The sequence below is a fragment of the Ranitomeya imitator genome, chromosome 3, assembly GCF_032444005.1.
Source record: "Ranitomeya imitator isolate aRanImi1 chromosome 3, aRanImi1.pri, whole genome shotgun sequence".
Classification (NCBI taxonomy): Eukaryota; Metazoa; Chordata; class Amphibia; order Anura; family Dendrobatidae; genus Ranitomeya; species Ranitomeya imitator.
The window spans coordinates 667,700,273-667,717,554 of NC_091284.1; the positions used below are offsets into that span (position 1 = coordinate 667,700,273).

Sequence of the window (17,282 nt, forward strand, 5' to 3'; positions counted from 1 at the left end):
TTTTTACCTGAGCAAGGCAATGGTCTGCTGAGTTCCCAACTATCAGGAAATCATCCAGATAAGGGATTATGAGGATATCAGATTCACGTAAATGCGCCATGACCTCCGCAACTACTTTAGTGAATACTCGGGGAGACGTTGAGAGGCCGAAGGGAAGGGCTCTAAATTGAAAATGTCGAACAATACCCCCCATAGACACCGCCACACGTAGAAACCTCTGAAAGTTTTCATGGATAGGAACATGATAATACGCATCTTTTAAGTCCACAACTACCATGAAGCAGTGTTTGAACAACATTTTAATTGCAGAGCTGATTGACTCCATTTTAAATGTGGCTTTAACCAGGTATTCATTCAGGGATTTAAGGTTAATGATAGTCCTAAATGATCTGTCTGGTTTCTGGATCAGAAAAAGGGGAGAGTAGAATCCACTCCCTCTTTCTGACTCTGGAACTTCAATCAGCACGTTTTTGAGGCATAAACTCACAACTTCTGCCTCCAAAGCCGTCTGTTCAATAGTGGAGGAACGTAAGGGGGTTAACATAAATTTATCCCGAGGCCAGTGAATAAATTCTAATTTCAGACCTTCTGAAATAATACCTCGAACCCAGTCACTATTTGAGATGTTAGACCATGCGGAAGAGAAGGCTGACAATCTCCCTCCCACAGGGATCGCTAGTCATTGGTCCGGTTTCTTACGTTCTTTTGAGGAACGGCGGAACATGTAACCCGTACCTCTCCTGCGTCTATCCTCCCATCTAAAATTCTCTCTAGTGGGTGAGGATGCGCGCTTCCTTCCGCGACCAAATCTCCTCCTGTTGAATGGACGCCGATAAGAAGATGATGACAAACTCGGGAATTTTTTCTTGTCATCTCCAGCCTTTTCAAGCAGGTCATCCAAGGTTGGTCCGAAGAGGTATTCCCCTTTGCATGGGATAGCGCATAATTTGGACCTTGATTGAATGTCACCCGACCAACATTTCAACCACAGGGCTCTACGAGCCGCGTTGGAGAGTCCTGCTGCTCTGGCCGCCATCCTGACCGAATCGACCGACGCGTCCGACAGGAAAGCCGCAGCATCTTGAATCACCGGAAGCGCACTTAGAATGGAACTTCTGGAAGCGCCTTCCTTAAGCTGGGATTCCAACTGTTCCAGCCAGACCATTAGGGATCTGGCTGTACAAGTCGCAGCCACCGCTGGCCTCAACGATCCGGCTGCCATCTCCCAGGTACCTTTAAGGAAGGTATCCGCCTTCCTGTCAAGGGGGTCTTTAAGGGATCCCATATCTTCGAAAGGTAATGCGGCCTTTTTTGATGCCTTTGCTACCGCAGCATCTAATTTAGGGGCCTTGTCCCAGGTATCCACAGTCGTATCCTCAAAGGGATATCTGCGTTTTAAGGCTGGTGGTAATGAGCCTTTCTTCTCCGGTTTCTTCCATTCCCGGAGAATCAGGTCTTGAATTTTATCATTCACCGGGAAGGACCTACGCTTCTTGTGTTCCAAACCACTGAACATTAGTTGCTGACGGGAAAGCGGAGTCTTAGGTTCTTCTAGGCCCATCGTACCTCTGACCGACTTAACTAATTTATCTACTCGGTCCAGAGGCAGACAGAATCGGCCAGATTCCTCTTCTGATGACGAGGAAGAGAGATTTGAGCCATAGGAACCTTCATCCTTATCTTCCTCTGATGAATCAGAGATCACCGAGGTTCTCTGTTTTGAACTCCCCGCCTGGGACATAGACCGCAGGGATTCCCTTACTTCTGTACGGATCATCTCACGCAGATTAGCCGTAGAAGCAGATTCTTCCGCTACCTAGGGGAGGACAATAAGGGTGATACCATCTATCTAGCCTGATGTCACTCAACCCCTCCACTCCTGTAGACCTCACCGTCTGTTGTATACAGGAGGCGCATAATTTTTTAATATAAGAATCTGGTAACGGGACTTCACACAGGGCACACTCCTTATGTTTCGACTTTGCACTTTTCTTTCCCTAAAATGACAAAGTATAAGGGGCCCGCGTCACTGAGTGAGCATTCACGTAGATCTCTTACCAGTGTACGCCAAAAAAGGTACCGGAACACGAGGGGGTTCTTTGCCAGTCGATGCTCTGGATCCCTGCTTGGACGAGCTTTTACGGCTGGACTGGTCACTTCTGGCATGCTCCTTCTCCGTGGGCTTTTGTCGCACGTCCTCCGGCAACTGAAGCTGCCGCTCACCATCACTCTCCATGATGTGGATGTGACCAAAGGCAGAGCTCTATTCCCAGCTCCTGCTTAAATCCCCCTCAGATCCGGTCAGCAGGCTGCCTGGCGCCACTCCTATTGGTTCCGGCTGATGAGACTACATCTGGGGGGTCAGCGCAGTGTGTGAGGAGACCGGCGTTCAGGATCGATGGGCGCCGCCATCTTGGATGAACTGCGCATGCGCAGTCACCCAGAGACCGGAAACGCCTGCTGACTCCGCCCCCTCGACGTCACTGCACCGGAAACGCTCCAGCTAACGCTGAGAGCGATGCAGGACGCCGAAGAGCACGCAGCAGCGTTCCGGATAGCGTTCCCCTCCTGGCACCGCTACATCACCACCGCGCTGCACCACCACACCGAAGGAGCGATATACTTACCGGCGCCGGCGCTAACGGAGATCAGGAATCCTCTGGACTCTGCTCCCTGCTGTCTACATCACTGACGTGCAGTCCAGCCAGGACCACCGTGATGTCTTCCAGGAGCTTCCGCACCGGTCGAGGTAGGAGACCCCCCCGCTACCTGATTCGACCGGCCGGCCTGGGATCCATCTACGAGATTCATCTGTAGGATCCTGCCCCTCCAGGAACAGGAAACCAACTGATGCATGGGGAGAGGTACCGCCCTTTTGTATCTGTAGGTTTCCTGTTCCTGAAGGGCGGATCCCCTCTCTCGTAGTGCTGTCATGGGAGTCCGAATAAATTGTACATTCACACTGAAGGCATCAAAACTATGAATTAACACATGTGGAATTATATACTTAACAAAAAAGTGTGAAACAACTAAAAACATGTATTCTATTCTAGGTTCTTCAAAGTAGCCACCTTTTGCTTTTATGACTGCTCTTGGTATTCTCTTGATGAGCTTCAAGAGGTAGTCACCGGGAATGATCTTCCAACAATCTTGAAGGTGTTCCCAGAGGTGCTTAGCACTTGTTGGCCCTTTTGCCTTCACTCTGCGGTCCAGCTCACCCCAAACCATCTCTATTGGGTTCAGGTCTGGTGACTGTGGAGGCCAGGTCATCTGGCGTAGCACCCCATCACTCTCCTTCTTGGTCAAATAGCCCTTACACAGCCTGGAGGTGTGTTTGGGGTCATTGTCCTGTTGAAAAATAAATGATGGTCCAACTAAACGCAAACCGGATGGAATAGCATGCCGCTGCAAGATGCTGTGGTAGCCATGCTGGTTCAGTATGCATTTAATTTTGAATAAATTCCCAACAGTGTCACCAGCAAAGCACCCCCACACCATCACACCTCCTCCTCCATGCTTCACAGTGGGAACCAGAAGACACAAAAGAGAATAGTGAAACCAAAAACACTCAGTTTGAAAAAATGTTGCAGTAATCCGCAAGTGCTAGTAAAAGATGTAAAAAACAGGGTATTTGGTTGATACGTTTTTTGCAAAAAATGTATACTAAGCTGCTCTACCAATCTTCACGGTATACCCTTATCAGAGCAGTCCTAACTAATGTATGCAATCCCTATCTGATGTATTTAAAAACCTGATCATCTGTATATAACCTGTGTGAACAGGGTTCAGAGAGGAAAAATCCATGTGTGCATACAGGGTAGAACAGCTTTTGTGCAGATAGCCCAAGAGGAGTGGTGGAACTCCCCAGTCTTGTAGACACAAGAGAACAATTATGGAAACAGGAACACATGGGCTACTTGCACAGTGAACAAGTCTGTATGATCATGTTCACACACCACCAAGAAACCTGAAGACACAAAAGAGAATAGTGAAACCAAAAACACTCAGTTTGAAAAAATGTTACAGTGGGAACCAGGCATGTAGAGTCCATCCGTTCACCTTTTCTGCGTCGCACAAAGACACAGTGGTTGGAACCAAAAATCTCAAATTTGGAGTCATCAGACCAAAGAACAGATTTCCACTGGTCTAATGTCCATTCCTTGTGTTCTTTAGTCCAAACAAGTCTCTTCTGCTTGTTGCCTGTCCTTAGCAGTGGTTTCCTAGCAGCTATTTTACCATGAAGGCCTGCTGCACAAAGTCTCCTCTTAACAGTTGCTGTAGAGATGTGTCTGCTGCTAGAACTCTGTGTGGCATTGACCTGGTCTCTAATCTGAGCTGCTGTTAACCTGCGATTTCTGAGGCTCGTGACTCGGATAAACTTATCCTCAGAAGCAGAGGTGACTCTTGGTCTTCCTTTCCTGGGGCGGTCCTCATGTGAGCCAGTTTCTTTGTAGTGCTTGATGGTTTTTGCCACTGCACTTGGGGACACTTTCAAAGTTTTCCCAATTTTTCGGACTGACTGACCTTCATTTCTTAAAGTAATGATGGCCACTCGTTTTTCTTTACTTAGCTGCTTTTTTCTTGCCATAATACAAATTCTATCAGTCTATTCAGTAGGACTATCAGCTGTGTATCCACCAGACTTCTGCACAAAACAACTGATGGTCCCAACCCCATTTATAAGGCAAGAAATCCCACTTATTAAACCTGACAGGGCACACCTGTGAAGTGAAAACCATTCCCGGTGACTACCTCTTGAAGCTCATCAAGAGAATGCCAAGAGTGTGCAAAGCAGTCATCAAAGCAAAAGGTGGCTACTTTGAAGAACCTAGAATATAAGACATATTTTCAGGTGTTTCACACTTTTTTGTTAAGTATATAGTTCCACATGTGTTAATTCATAGTTTTGATGCCTCCAGTGTGAATGTACAATTTTCATAGTCATGAAAATACAGAAAAATCTTTAAATGAGAAGGTGTGTCCAAACTTTTGGTCTTTACTGTATATATATATATATCTCTCAAAACTGGCGCTAGAATTCATCTTTGTAAACCTCATTATAACAGACAGTTGACTGCTGATCAAGGTCTTACTGCTACAAAAGGACTTCTCCGTACCCCAGGCAATTGTCACAGAGATGGCTGGATAGTCTGTACGACATGGACATAATAGGGTGCAAACAAGAATGTGATCGTATTGCAAAACAGAAAGCTCTACGGCTACGTTCACATTAGCGTTCCGCTAATGTGCGTCGCTGTTGCGTCGGCGACGCGCCCCTATGTTTAACATGGGGGACGCGTGCGTTTTTTTTGTTGCGTTTTCCGACACGTGCGTCGTTTTCGACGCTAGCGTCGGACGCAAGAAAATGCAACAAGTTGCATTTTTTGTGCGTCCGATTTTCGTAAAAAAACGACGCACGCGTCGCAAAACGCAGCGTTTTTGCGTGCGTTTGCGCGCGTTTTTTGGTGCGTCGTGCGTTGCGTCGCCGTTGCGTCGCTGACGCACCGGCGCGCAACGCTAATGTGAACGTAGCCTAACGTAAGACTTTACTCAGGGAACAATGGAGAGAGAATATGCAGAGAGATCAAAGTATCCACAGATACAGTATGTGATGTCTGAATAGAGAGCGATGCATTGAACAGTGAAGGGTGGGTTTAAAAAAACCTAGAGATGTAAATCCCTCTAAAAATCTTAGATAGCTGCACTTCTATGTTTTCTATGAGCCACTTCCAGACATCTCAGGCAACAGCTTATCTCACAGAGAACAAAAAAAAAAAGAAAAAACTCAGCAGTCAGAACATCGGACATGAGATGAAATGTTAGGAGAGCGTTGGAGACCCCGATACACATTAGATGGTCAGCTGAACTCATTGATACTGGTCTAATATGTAAGGGGGGAGGGGTGGTGATCTTACGATAAGCTATACATGTTTTCTTCTAACAGTTGACATCGGATTGACGTTCTTACCTGCCGCTGCCTTCTCTACAAAGTGAAGCTCATTATAGAAAGTGGCCACTTCAGGATACTTCTCCTTGCACACCAATGCGATGTAGTTTAATAGGGTCATTTTCCTGTCCGTTGACTTTGTGTCTTGGAGCTGGAGCAGACATGAAATGATTAGCTATCGGAATACCATGCAGAGCTAAGCTCTTCTCTAGCGCCATTAGTGATAATGACCGTCTTACCAAGTCCAAGCTCTGTAGTTTGAACCCGTAGACGGATCCTCTCTTGCTGCTGTTCATGTAATTGCCTAAAGCGAGGATAATCTGAGCAAAAGACACAGAGGCGTCAGTTCAGCATTTGCCACTTCACAAAGCAGTTGAAACCTGATCCTCAGGCGCTCACCCACCTCCAGCATTTGTTTCAACTTCGGAGACGATTTGACAGAAGCAGACGCTGCGATCACTGCATTAAGTTGCTGCAATGTTAGAAAATCTATGAGATGACATACAACAAAGAAAACACGCACCTCATCCTAGTGTAACCTATATTCCAGGGTCAATAATGAAGGCATGGAAGGTTTCATACAGAGATACAGGTATCAAGCATTGATGCCACATCAATATTTACTATACATTCAGGAATCTCAGACTTGGGCTCTGGTCACATCTGCCTTGTGGCTGTCATTTATGGCAAAGAGCTCAATTTGTCATGGCGGACATGGTTAGTGCCACACGGAGACAATTTTTTGGTTCTTCTGTGATGGTTTAATAGTAAAATTATTGCTGAAAGCAGCAACGTTCTTCTGGTCAGGATGACAGAGAATGTCATGGAGGCTCTGACGCAGATGTGAACAGAGGGAAAATATTAAAAATTAAACGTAGAAGACAGTAGAAGTACACTCTGTTGTGAATGGATCCTGCTAGAAGATAAGCAGCTGGCAGTGGACTTCTGATTGAGCGGTGTGTATCCCCTACATCAGCTTATTCATTAGCAAGGGGCTAGGAGAACAAAATATCTTATGCTAATGTCTTCATACCGGTGTGAGCAACTGCAGGTTCTCATTGAAGTTGCCCATGAACGTCATGATAGACATTCTCTGGGAGAGACGTTCCACTTTACTGAAGAGCATCATAAATCGGTCTTCATCCGAAAGGTCCTCGAGAGGCTTCCTCTCCCTCTCATACTGTCTCAGTAACTTAACTTCTGCTTCTGTAGGAAGAAAACGCACCAGACACTCCACAAAGTCCACAGGGATTGTCCGCAAGTCAAACCTGTAATGAAGCCAAACCAAGTGGATTATTTTATGAATTTGTAAGCATGAAAATTATATATATTTTAGATTTATATATATACTAGGGTGAAATCCAACAGTGCTCCAATGGTAGAAGTGTGTTCTACAGTTTTACAAATATTGTCCACTTGTGTAGGAGCATGTTCTAGATTTGTACGAGTATGGTCCACCTGTGTAGGAGCATGTTCTAGATTTGTACGAGTATGGTCCACTTGTGTAGGAGTATGTTCTAAATTTGTACTAATATGGTCCACTTGTGTAGGAGCATGTTCTAGATTTGTACGAGTATGGTCCACTTGTGTAGGAGTATGTTCTAGATTTGTACGAGTATGGTCCACTTGTGTAGGAGTATGTTCTAGATTTGTACGAGTATGGTCCACTTGTGTAGGAGCATGTTCTAGATTTGTACGAGTATGGTCCACTTGTGTAGGAGCATGTTCTAGATTTGTACGAGTATGGTCCACTTGTGTAGGAGCATGTTCTAGATTTGTACGAGTATGGTCCACCTGTGTAGGAGCATGTTCTAGATTTGTACGAGTATGGGCCACCTGTGTAGGAGCATGTTCTAGATTTGTACGAGTATGGTCCACTTGTGTAGGAGCATGTTCTAGATTTGTACGAGTATGGTCCACCTGTGTAGGAGCATGTTCTAGATTTGTACGAGTAATGTCTAATTGTGTAATAGCATGTTCTAGATTTGTACGAGTATGGTCCACTTGTGTAGGAGCATGTTCTAGATTTGTACGAGTAAGGTCCACCTGTGTAGGAGCATGTTCTAGATTTGTACGAGTAAGGTCCACCTGTGTAGGAGCATGTTCTAGATTTGTACGAGTATGGTCCACTTGTGTAGGAGCATGTTCTAGATTTGTACGAGTATGGTCCACTTGTGTAGGAGCATGTTCTAGATTTGTACGAGTATGGTCCACCTGTGTAGGAGCATGTTCTAGATTTGTACGAGTAATGTCTCATTGTGTAATAGCATGTTCTAGATTTTCATTGCATGTAGAGTATATATTCTAGATTTGTACGAGTATGAACTAAATTTGTAGGTGTATGGCCTAATTTTATAGAATTATGTTCTAGATTTGTTTGCCTATGTTGAAGATTGAACAAAACCAAAGAAATGTTGGCAGAAGTGCAAGGTGCAGGTACACATTCACACTGTGGTAACCTAACCTATGTAGATAAAAGAAAAATGAACAAATACCCTGCAGCAAGTAAATAAACACATAGTAATAATGCATGCAAATAACAGACGGTACATACAGTACTTGACAATGATTTGAGCAAAAAAAAAAAAAAAGGAAAAGTCATCCCGCCGTGACAAGGTGTACCCAATCGGCACAGTCCCAATATTAAACCTCACCATGTGCCACCAGACCTCAATGAAGAGGGCAGCAGAGAAGGACCTAGAACCAACTGTGTCATGGAGGGATGGCTTTTACGCTTTTTTTTTTTATCGAAACAGTGACAAGTAAATACCCAATGCTATCTACATGTTCTATTACTATTAATTTAGTTACTTCCTGCAGGGTATTTGCTCATTTTGTTTGTGCTTAAGATTCTGACTGTTAGGAGGCCACAGTGTGAATCTGTTGCACTTATACTAACATATGTTCTGGCTCATTTCTTTGGTTTAGTTTTTTGTACTTTGTACAGAGGTGTGCGTCCCCGTTCCCCCCCCCCCCTCCCTGGGCTTGGCGTTTTGTCTATATAGCTTTCCACGGGCAGGTGCCTGGACAGTCGGGTCTGGGTCCTGCTCTGCCCTCATCTACATTGAGGTCTGCTGACACATGGTGAGGTTTGATATTAGAGATTGGGTACACCTTGTCACGGTGGGATGTTTTTTTTACGCTTTTTGATTAAAACAGTGTAAACTAAGTATTCTATGTTATTTACATGTACTATTACTATTCCTTTATTTACCTACCGAAGGGCATTTGCTCATTTTGCTTTTATCTTAGGTTTTGTATGTTCTAGACTGGCGTCAGCTGCAGATCAGAACCTATTTTCTTAAACGGCTGCTAATTTGCAGAACCCGGCAGTGGCCGCTACGCATTGAATGGAACTGTGCAGCAAAATTCAGTATTTATATACAAGCCACCCGCAGAGCATCTATTTGGTCGGATTGTCATGCGTCAGACCCCTGCCGATCTGATATTCATGACCTATCCTGGAGATAGGTCATCAATATGAAATGCACAGACAACTCGGGGCTTTGTTTTGTGCCAGAATAGGCTGATCTGTCACATTTAACCCCAAGAAAAGCAGAACATGCAGCGATTATTATGTGAATAAAACGCCAGACGTGATGCAGATGTGAACAGAACCTAAATGTAGGGAAAAAGATAAAGTAGACTATGAAATCAGAAGCCTACGTTTGGATGGCTTTACAGATCTCCTCCGTTGACCTTCCGGCTTTCCGTAGAGTTATGGCCAAGTTCTTGGCCCTGTTTGCTTCTAGAAGGGTTACTTTGCTGACGGACTTCTGAGAAGATTTATTCTTGGAGCAGGTCAGGTCTATGGCAGCCCCTTGTGCTTTGGTTTTGAAGATCTCTTCAAATTTATCCATATCCAGATCCTACAATGGACAGAAAACATTGACAACATTGCTGGAGACCAGGACAATATGATTACACCGTTATTTCATAAGATCACACATTATCAAATTCATTTGGGAAAAAAAACAGCAGTGAGAATGTAGATATTAATGAGCGGGGGGGGGGGGGGGGGGGGGGTATAGTTAAGGGCAGATAAGAGAAGAGGGGATTATGCTACCATTGATTAGTTAAGTCACATCAATATCAGGATATATTCATAAGAGTATGACCTGCCTTATATGTACAGGCTGTAATAACAAACACCATGCAACTTATTTCACCTGTAAAATGCGCTCGTCGTCAAGATCGCTGAACACTGTCCCACTAATCTGGTTGGGCTTCAGTGCCGTCCAATTAAAGACAGGTAAGCGGAATTTTGTTTTTATTGGTTTCTTGATTCGGATGGCTGAAATAGGAATTTTATGGTAAATTGTGGAACCAAACCCGCAGAATCAGAGCTTATGCTACACTGGCCACATGTAGTACTTACCTGATAATCCAGTTGTGATGATGACAGGACAAGACGATGGAAGTGGTGGTGGGGGAGGACATTTATCTAGAGGAGTAAACGAAATATTTCAGATATGCATGTCTATGTGAATAACTATGCATCGACAACCTAGAAGACTAATTGACATAACACATTGCAATAATAATGAGGATGGGGTCTTGAATATATTTCAAGGGGTTTCTACTGTCAAAAAAAACCTTGTGCCTTAACGATTACATGCCAAACAATAACCACTCTATCCATGTCCTGCGCTGGCTCTCCGACGCTGCTCCAGTCTGTGTTTTGGTTGCAGCAGAAAGATCATGACTACGATGAAGATCACTGAGCTCAGTGGCTCGTGGACATGAGCAAAAAAAGCTCATCTCAGTGATTGGCTGCAGCGGCGATGTATGTTTTTATTCATTAAGTCATCGGAGTACAAAAAACACAGAGCAAACAAGCGGTGAAAAGAAGACGCAGGACCAAGGTGGGGGACTACAATCTGTATCTCTTGTTTTACAATTATGCAATTGTTTGGGCACAAGTTTTTAAAAGTGAAAAAACTCTTTAAAATCATTGCCTAATCTGACGTATTTTGCAGGCGAATCATATTCTCTAGTTTAGGTTATTGCGATTAATACAATTTCAATCGAGGCCACTTTTTGGAGTTTTTATTTTGGCTCTAAAGTATTTTCTAATATATAATTGCCTAGAATACTACTTCCTGCTAATGTCCGGAGATAATGTCCGGAGCTAATGTCCGGAGCTAATGTCCGGAGATAAGTGACGTCAACAGTGTCCAGTATCTGATTGGTTGCCGCCTGCTGCGAGCGACCAATCAGAAACGTGCCGTACTGTGACACACTCCGCCCGCCATTTTGGTGTGATTTTTGAATTTTTACCTCACAGCAAGTTTCTACTGCGTGGAGGCGGGCCCAGTGACGTTGCTCTTCAAGCTCCTGCCGAATTTCGTCAAAAAAAATGATAATACCATTTACCAAAACTATATATATTTAGTTGTGAAGTGGTTCAGTGACATTTTCACACCAATTTTGAACTTTTGTTTGGTGTTTTCTCCATATACTGCCTATTATTCACTGACTGTTATACTGAGAGACTGCCGTTTATTAACCTCTTCTTTGCCACATTGGGTATATTGCTCTATTATTTGCCACATAAGGACATTGTCCATTATTGCCCAGCAATTTCTCTGCAATATAAACTGCCTATATATTAATATCTGCATTCCTGCAAAGAACTATTGACTATTATTAACTGGCTATTTTCCGACTACCTGACACTGCCTCTTATTAACCTGTTGTTTGCCACCACCACGCTTAAAGCTGTTTAGCTTAGCCAACATGAGCTCTAATAGTAAGGATACTAATGACACAGAGCCCAAAGCTGCTGATGGCGCACGTAAGATTAGGTCTGATAGAAAGTATACTAATAATGCAGAGCAAAAAGACGCCGATGCCGCACGTAAGCGCAAACAGCGTGCTAACAAGAGTACAGAGGATAGATGCAAGCGCATGGACACTGTTAAGTATACTAATGACACAGAGTCCAAAGCTTATGATGGCGCACGTAAGATCAGGTCTGATATAAAGTATGGTAATGATGCAGAGCGAAAAGCCGCCGATGCCGCACGTAAGCGCAAAGTTGTCGTCTGATGTCTTTCATCCCTCCCCTCATAAGCATGTTCAAGGATCCTGTGTAACTGTACCTTAAATAACAAGAATTGTCAAGAGCTGGTGAGTGCAGCCATTTTTTGTTCTTTCTTACTATTATTTATTAATTGTATTATTCTTACATTTGAATAAATAAAGTATATATGGATTCTAGACTCCCGATTCTTTAGAATCGGGCTGCCATCTAGTATTAAATAATTGTTTTGAGACCCAACAATTATATACAGAATGCTTCATAGTATTGTAGATTGTGAGCCTTCGCGGGCAGTGTCCTCACTCCTCCTGTACCAGTTATGACTTGTATTGTTTAAGATTATTGTACTTGTTTTTATTATGTATACCCCTCCTCACATGTAAAGCGCCATGGAATAAATGGCGCTATAACAATAAATAATAACTAATATAAAAAGTATACTTCATGACAGACTAGTTGGCACCCTTGTACACATAAAGCTACCGGTGTGCAGGCTCCATGGCTTTCAATTAATAGGTGTTAGGTGTATGTACTGATTGTTGGCAAGAATAGATTTGATAAAAAGCACATACATACCCTTAGTTTTTGATAAAAAAACGAACATGCATACCATTAGTTTGAAATAAAAAGAACACACGTACCCTTCGTTTTGGATAAAAAGCACACACATACCCTTCGTTTTGAATAAACAGCACACACATACCCTTCGTTTAGGATAAAAAGCACATACATACCCCTAGTTCTGGATAAAAAGCACCTACAGTGCCGGCAAAAAAAATCTTTACAAGTTCAATGAAACCACAAAATCTTAATATTCAAGTGGATTCAAGTGTTTTATTGTGGATATTTTATTACAATTTGTATTTTGTCATGTCACCCTTACATTTTATCACCATCTGCAGTCGTTTAGGCATGGATTCAGCAAGGCTGGCTAAGTATGTGGAGTCCATGTTTACCCACAGTGTCTTCAGCACCTCCTTTAGTACTGTATATTTTGGGTCATACCGTGACACGGTACTCGGACGACGCACAACCTTTGAGCCGCCCCTGACCATCCTGAAAGTGCTCTCATCACTAAACATCACTTTCTTCCACTCTTCAGATGTCCAATCTTGATATTTATTACAAAAGGCAAGCCTTTTCTTCTTCATTGCTGCTGTGAGCAGGGGCTTCTTTGCGGCACTACAACTTGGTAGACCCAGGTCCTTCTGCAGGCGGTGACGAATTGTCCTAGTTGCGATGTTCTGGAGGAGCATAGGGTACTTGTTTTTTAGTTCAACAGCAGTTATAGAAGGATGTGACATCACTTCACGCTTCAGAAGCTTATCAGTCCTTGGTGAAGTCTTCTTAGGTGCGCAAGAGCCTGACTTCCTCTGCGGTACCATCCCAGGAGGCAATGGTGCCGCCGACCGCTTCAGTTGATATATTGCTTCTCTTGACACTCCCAGATCTCTAGCTACAGCAATCACCGAATCCCCCTTCTCAAGCAGAGTCAAGGCACGGGATTTCTCTTCCATTTTAAGCTTCTTTTGACCCATTGTGGGAGATAATAAAAAACTGAAGGAGATAATAAAAGACTGCCTAATAGCAAAACCGGCTGAGCTGCACATAACAACCAGAGTGCAGCTTTCGCTTTACCAGAGAAGTGAAAACTGAGCGTTGATTGGTTGTTATTTGCAACAAAGCCAGCTTTAATATTAGACAGTTTTTTTATTATCTCCCCCATTGTGTACACTTTTAAAAAGTGAAATTATGATGTGGATTTTACATGTAAAGTTTTTTTTTTGCTGCGCAAATGTAAAGATTTTTTTTGCCGACACTGTACATACCCTTAGTTTTTGATAAAAAAAAGCACATACATACATTTAGTTTGAGATATAAAAGCACATCCATACCCTTACTTGTTAATCTAGAAAACACCTCCATTCCCACCACAACATTGCTGCTTTACGATGATCTACTATTTGAATAGCTGCCATGAACATAAAATAGATAGGAAAGTGAACAATCTTACACCCTTACTTTGCATAAGTGGAGGGGGTGGAGGAGGAGGTGGTGGAGGCGGCGGAGGTGGTGGCGGAGCTGCAGGAGCCGGTGCAGGTGCCGGGGGTGGTGGTGGAGGTGGTGGAAAGTCTGCCATTATACCAATATCTCCACCAGGACCCCCAATAGGTGCCAGCACAGTGCCAGCAGACCCATGTTTCTGCTGGTGCAAAGCATTGGCCTGTTCCAGCTGCCGAAGATGTTGAACAGCTTCCTCCTTTTCTTTGATGATTTTCCTTAGCGTGTTCACCTGGTGACTAGTTTTCTCATAGGTTTCCTTAAAAACACAGAGATAATGGAGTTAACAGCTAAGTATTCATTCAGTAATAGCTCATAGTGTTTCACAACATTTCTAGCTTCATATGTCGTGTAGTATTTATCCTTACTGTACTGTCGGACATTGTAGAACACCGCAGATTTTCAGAAAATACAAACATATATTGCATCTTATACATATCTGGACACATATATACGAGAAGTACAATTTTATGGAAGTTTTAATGCAAATTAAAATTCCTAATACCAGAGAGATGCATTCATGAAAAGCCTTCAGAATCAAAAGGAGATCTGGAGGACATGCACGCCCATAGTAGACCGTAATGATACATAATTGACTCCATTACATAAATCACATCCAGGGACACAGATCCCACATGCAGTAATCATCCCTACGGTCTTACCCTCATGAGCTCCAGGTCCTTCTCCCGTTGTAACAGAGTTTTCTCAAGTTCAGCCACCCGCATCATGTTCTCATTCTCCAAATCCAGCAGCTTTTCCGTCATCTGGTGGAAAATCATGGCTTCAATAATTCGATGTGCAGTGCCTACAATGTCTACCACTCTGTTCTCTCGCATCGTAAGTTGAAAACAAAAGTATTTTTTTTTTTTTTTTTTAACTTTAGATAAGACACTGGGAAAAAACCCTTAAAATTACCAAACATTCCAAAGGGGAAGGATGAGATCACACACGCCTTTCACTTTCACATGTGTAGTGCTGCCATCTACAACTGTTAGTAATGGCCCTTGCAGCACTTTTTCAGGAAATGTCATCACATGATTACGGTTTTTTCTACCCAACAATTCGTTTCAAAGCAAATAAACAGCAATCAAAATAATATTTACAAATGAGCCATACAAAAATAATACAAATCTCAATCAAGCGCAAAATAAGTATGAAAACTAACATATCTCAACCAATGGAGTATTTGCCAAGGTTGCACAGCTCCTAGTGGGGAGGTAACAGCAACAATGGCGCCACTCTTTTTTTGGTTGTTTTCGTTAATTGTGAGGGCATATTCTGACCGCTAAGCCTCGGAAAAAGCATTGGTCCAAATTGCTCCAAGTTCTGCAGAATCTCATCAGTCTCTATTCTAAGAATCTAATACCGGCCATAAATAGAGAAATTTGTTAATGGAGCCGCTAAAAATGGCATGTGTATGAGTGCAGCTTCCTAATGGCTCTTATTGGGAAATGCTGAAATTAGAGTGGTTGGATTGCAACCCTTTCATTTAAGACTGCCCTGAGATGAGCAGTGACAGATGTGTCAAGATGCCCGTTTTCCTTTGAATACAAGTATCGTGCCTGCTTGGCTGGACTATACAATCATGCCATATGATCACATTTATGAGGTGGGTGAGTAATAGAGATGTCGGCTGCCACTTAACAGAATTCATTATTCAATTCATTGAGCTTTATGACCAAGGAATATAAGAACATGTGCTCACATCTCCTTCTAAAAATGATAATCTCTAAATAGAGATACCCAAGTTTGTTGGGCATCTCCATTAATAGAGGTAGAGAAGTCATTCACTCAACTAGTGAAAGAAGTCTACATTTACTCACATGAGACAGATGTTCTTCCAGCTCTTCTACTTTCTCAAGGGCAACATTCTTGGTCTCGGCATCTTCCAGCAGACCTCCGACATCAAACACATTGTCCAGGTAAGCCTGGATCTGAACCAACAGTTTCTCACTCTCTGTGTGCTTGGACTTCTGTAGAGAAGCAATGAATCAGAACTTGACATCAGATCAGGCGGTGTCAGTGTGAGAGCCCCATTTAGTCATCTCGGTGCCACAAGTTTCAAAACATATCCCAGTCAATAAGTAATGAATGTGGTTTCTTGTATGTATTCTTTATTCCATCTTAAATATTAACATTCCACATCACAGAGTGGAATACATATCAACTGATATATTACGACTCAAACCGACAAAGGGACTAAACGCGTCAACACGTATTTCACTACTGCTCCGTTGACGTGATTTGGAATTTTAATTATTTTTTTTTAGTATTTTTCTTTGGTTTTATACTGGTGGGAGCTAGCAAACGAGTTGACTGTGGCTTTGGAGATGAGCAATGGGCAATAATTGTGGATCCCACGGTTTCACAGACTGATTTCAGAAAAATACATTTATAGCCTCACCTCCAGAAATTCTTCAAGGCCCAACTTGGTGAACTCGAATTGAAGGTGTACACGGAAATTCATGTCTTCCACAGAATGGACAACGATGTTAATGAACTGCATGCATGCAACCTGTAAGAATGACTGTATATTAACAAGTGACTCTGGCAGCGGACTATAAGTAGACATCAGTCCCGTCCCTTACCATGAAATCAATGTTGCCATCTTCATTTCGGAAATATTCCATCAGCTTCTCAAAGCGATGCTTCTCTTTACAGACCTGAAAAAAATGTAACAGATTCATTAAATAATAATAATTTTATTTCTATAGCGACAACATATTCCGCAGCACTTTACATTTATTTATGCTCAAGTATTGTTACCATACAAAGGGATATATGAACAGCTTAGAAAAATGCAAGGGGTCCCATGACCAATCACTGAAGGATGCCCTAGAGTATAATTATTTAGTTTCCTAATCTCCATTTTCACCTCTTTAAAGTTGTCAAAAGCAGATAGAATGATTTCATGGCCTCCTCGGACAAGACACACAGCTGCCAGCAGTTCTAAGACCAGAGCTTTAGTCCTAAATACCATAAAAAAAATTATGTTAACTTAAAGGTACTAGATTGTGAGTAAACTGAAAAACTGTGAACTGTTACTAGAGTGCAGGAGAAAGGAGCAGAGAGGACCTCAGGACAGAATACAAAGACACAAGGTACAAAGCAGAAGCCGGACATGACCAACCTGGGCACAGATTACCCAGCCCTCTGTATAACTTACTAAACCTAATCTTAGAAGGCTCTAGAACACTTCTTCCCATATGTCTTATGGTGTCTGGAGCTTCA

The 17,282-nt window shown here is 42.9% G+C and overlaps 1 protein-coding gene across 6 annotated transcripts in view; it reads right to left on the minus strand.

Moving 5' to 3' along the window:
* The window catches only part of LOC138670711 (formin-like protein 3), a 125,522-nt gene that overhangs the window by 20,996 nt on the left and 87,244 nt on the right, over positions 1-17,282 (minus strand). For all 6 annotated transcript variants that reach the window (XR_011319372.1, XM_069758319.1, XM_069758318.1 and 3 more), the window contains 13 exons: positions 16,927-17,020; positions 16,640-16,714; positions 16,456-16,566; positions 15,875-16,024; positions 14,714-14,815; positions 14,013-14,310; positions 10,326-10,391; positions 10,117-10,241; positions 9,614-9,816; positions 6,981-7,215; positions 6,351-6,419; positions 6,187-6,267; positions 5,969-6,098 (listed from right to left, as the gene is read on the minus strand). Coding sequence is in view for 5 of the 6 variants with exons in the window: in XM_069758319.1 (XP_069614420.1) it covers positions 5,969-6,098; positions 6,187-6,267; positions 6,351-6,419; positions 6,981-7,215; positions 9,614-9,816; positions 10,117-10,241; positions 10,326-10,391; positions 14,013-14,310; positions 14,714-14,815; positions 15,875-16,024; positions 16,456-16,566; positions 16,640-16,714; positions 16,927-17,020 (1,739 nt within the window). In the remaining variant the exon portion in view is untranslated. The remainder of the gene's footprint in view (positions 1-5,968; positions 6,099-6,186; positions 6,268-6,350; positions 6,420-6,980; positions 7,216-9,613; positions 9,817-10,116; positions 10,242-10,325; positions 10,392-14,012; positions 14,311-14,713; positions 14,816-15,874; positions 16,025-16,455; positions 16,567-16,639; positions 16,715-16,926; positions 17,021-17,282) is intronic.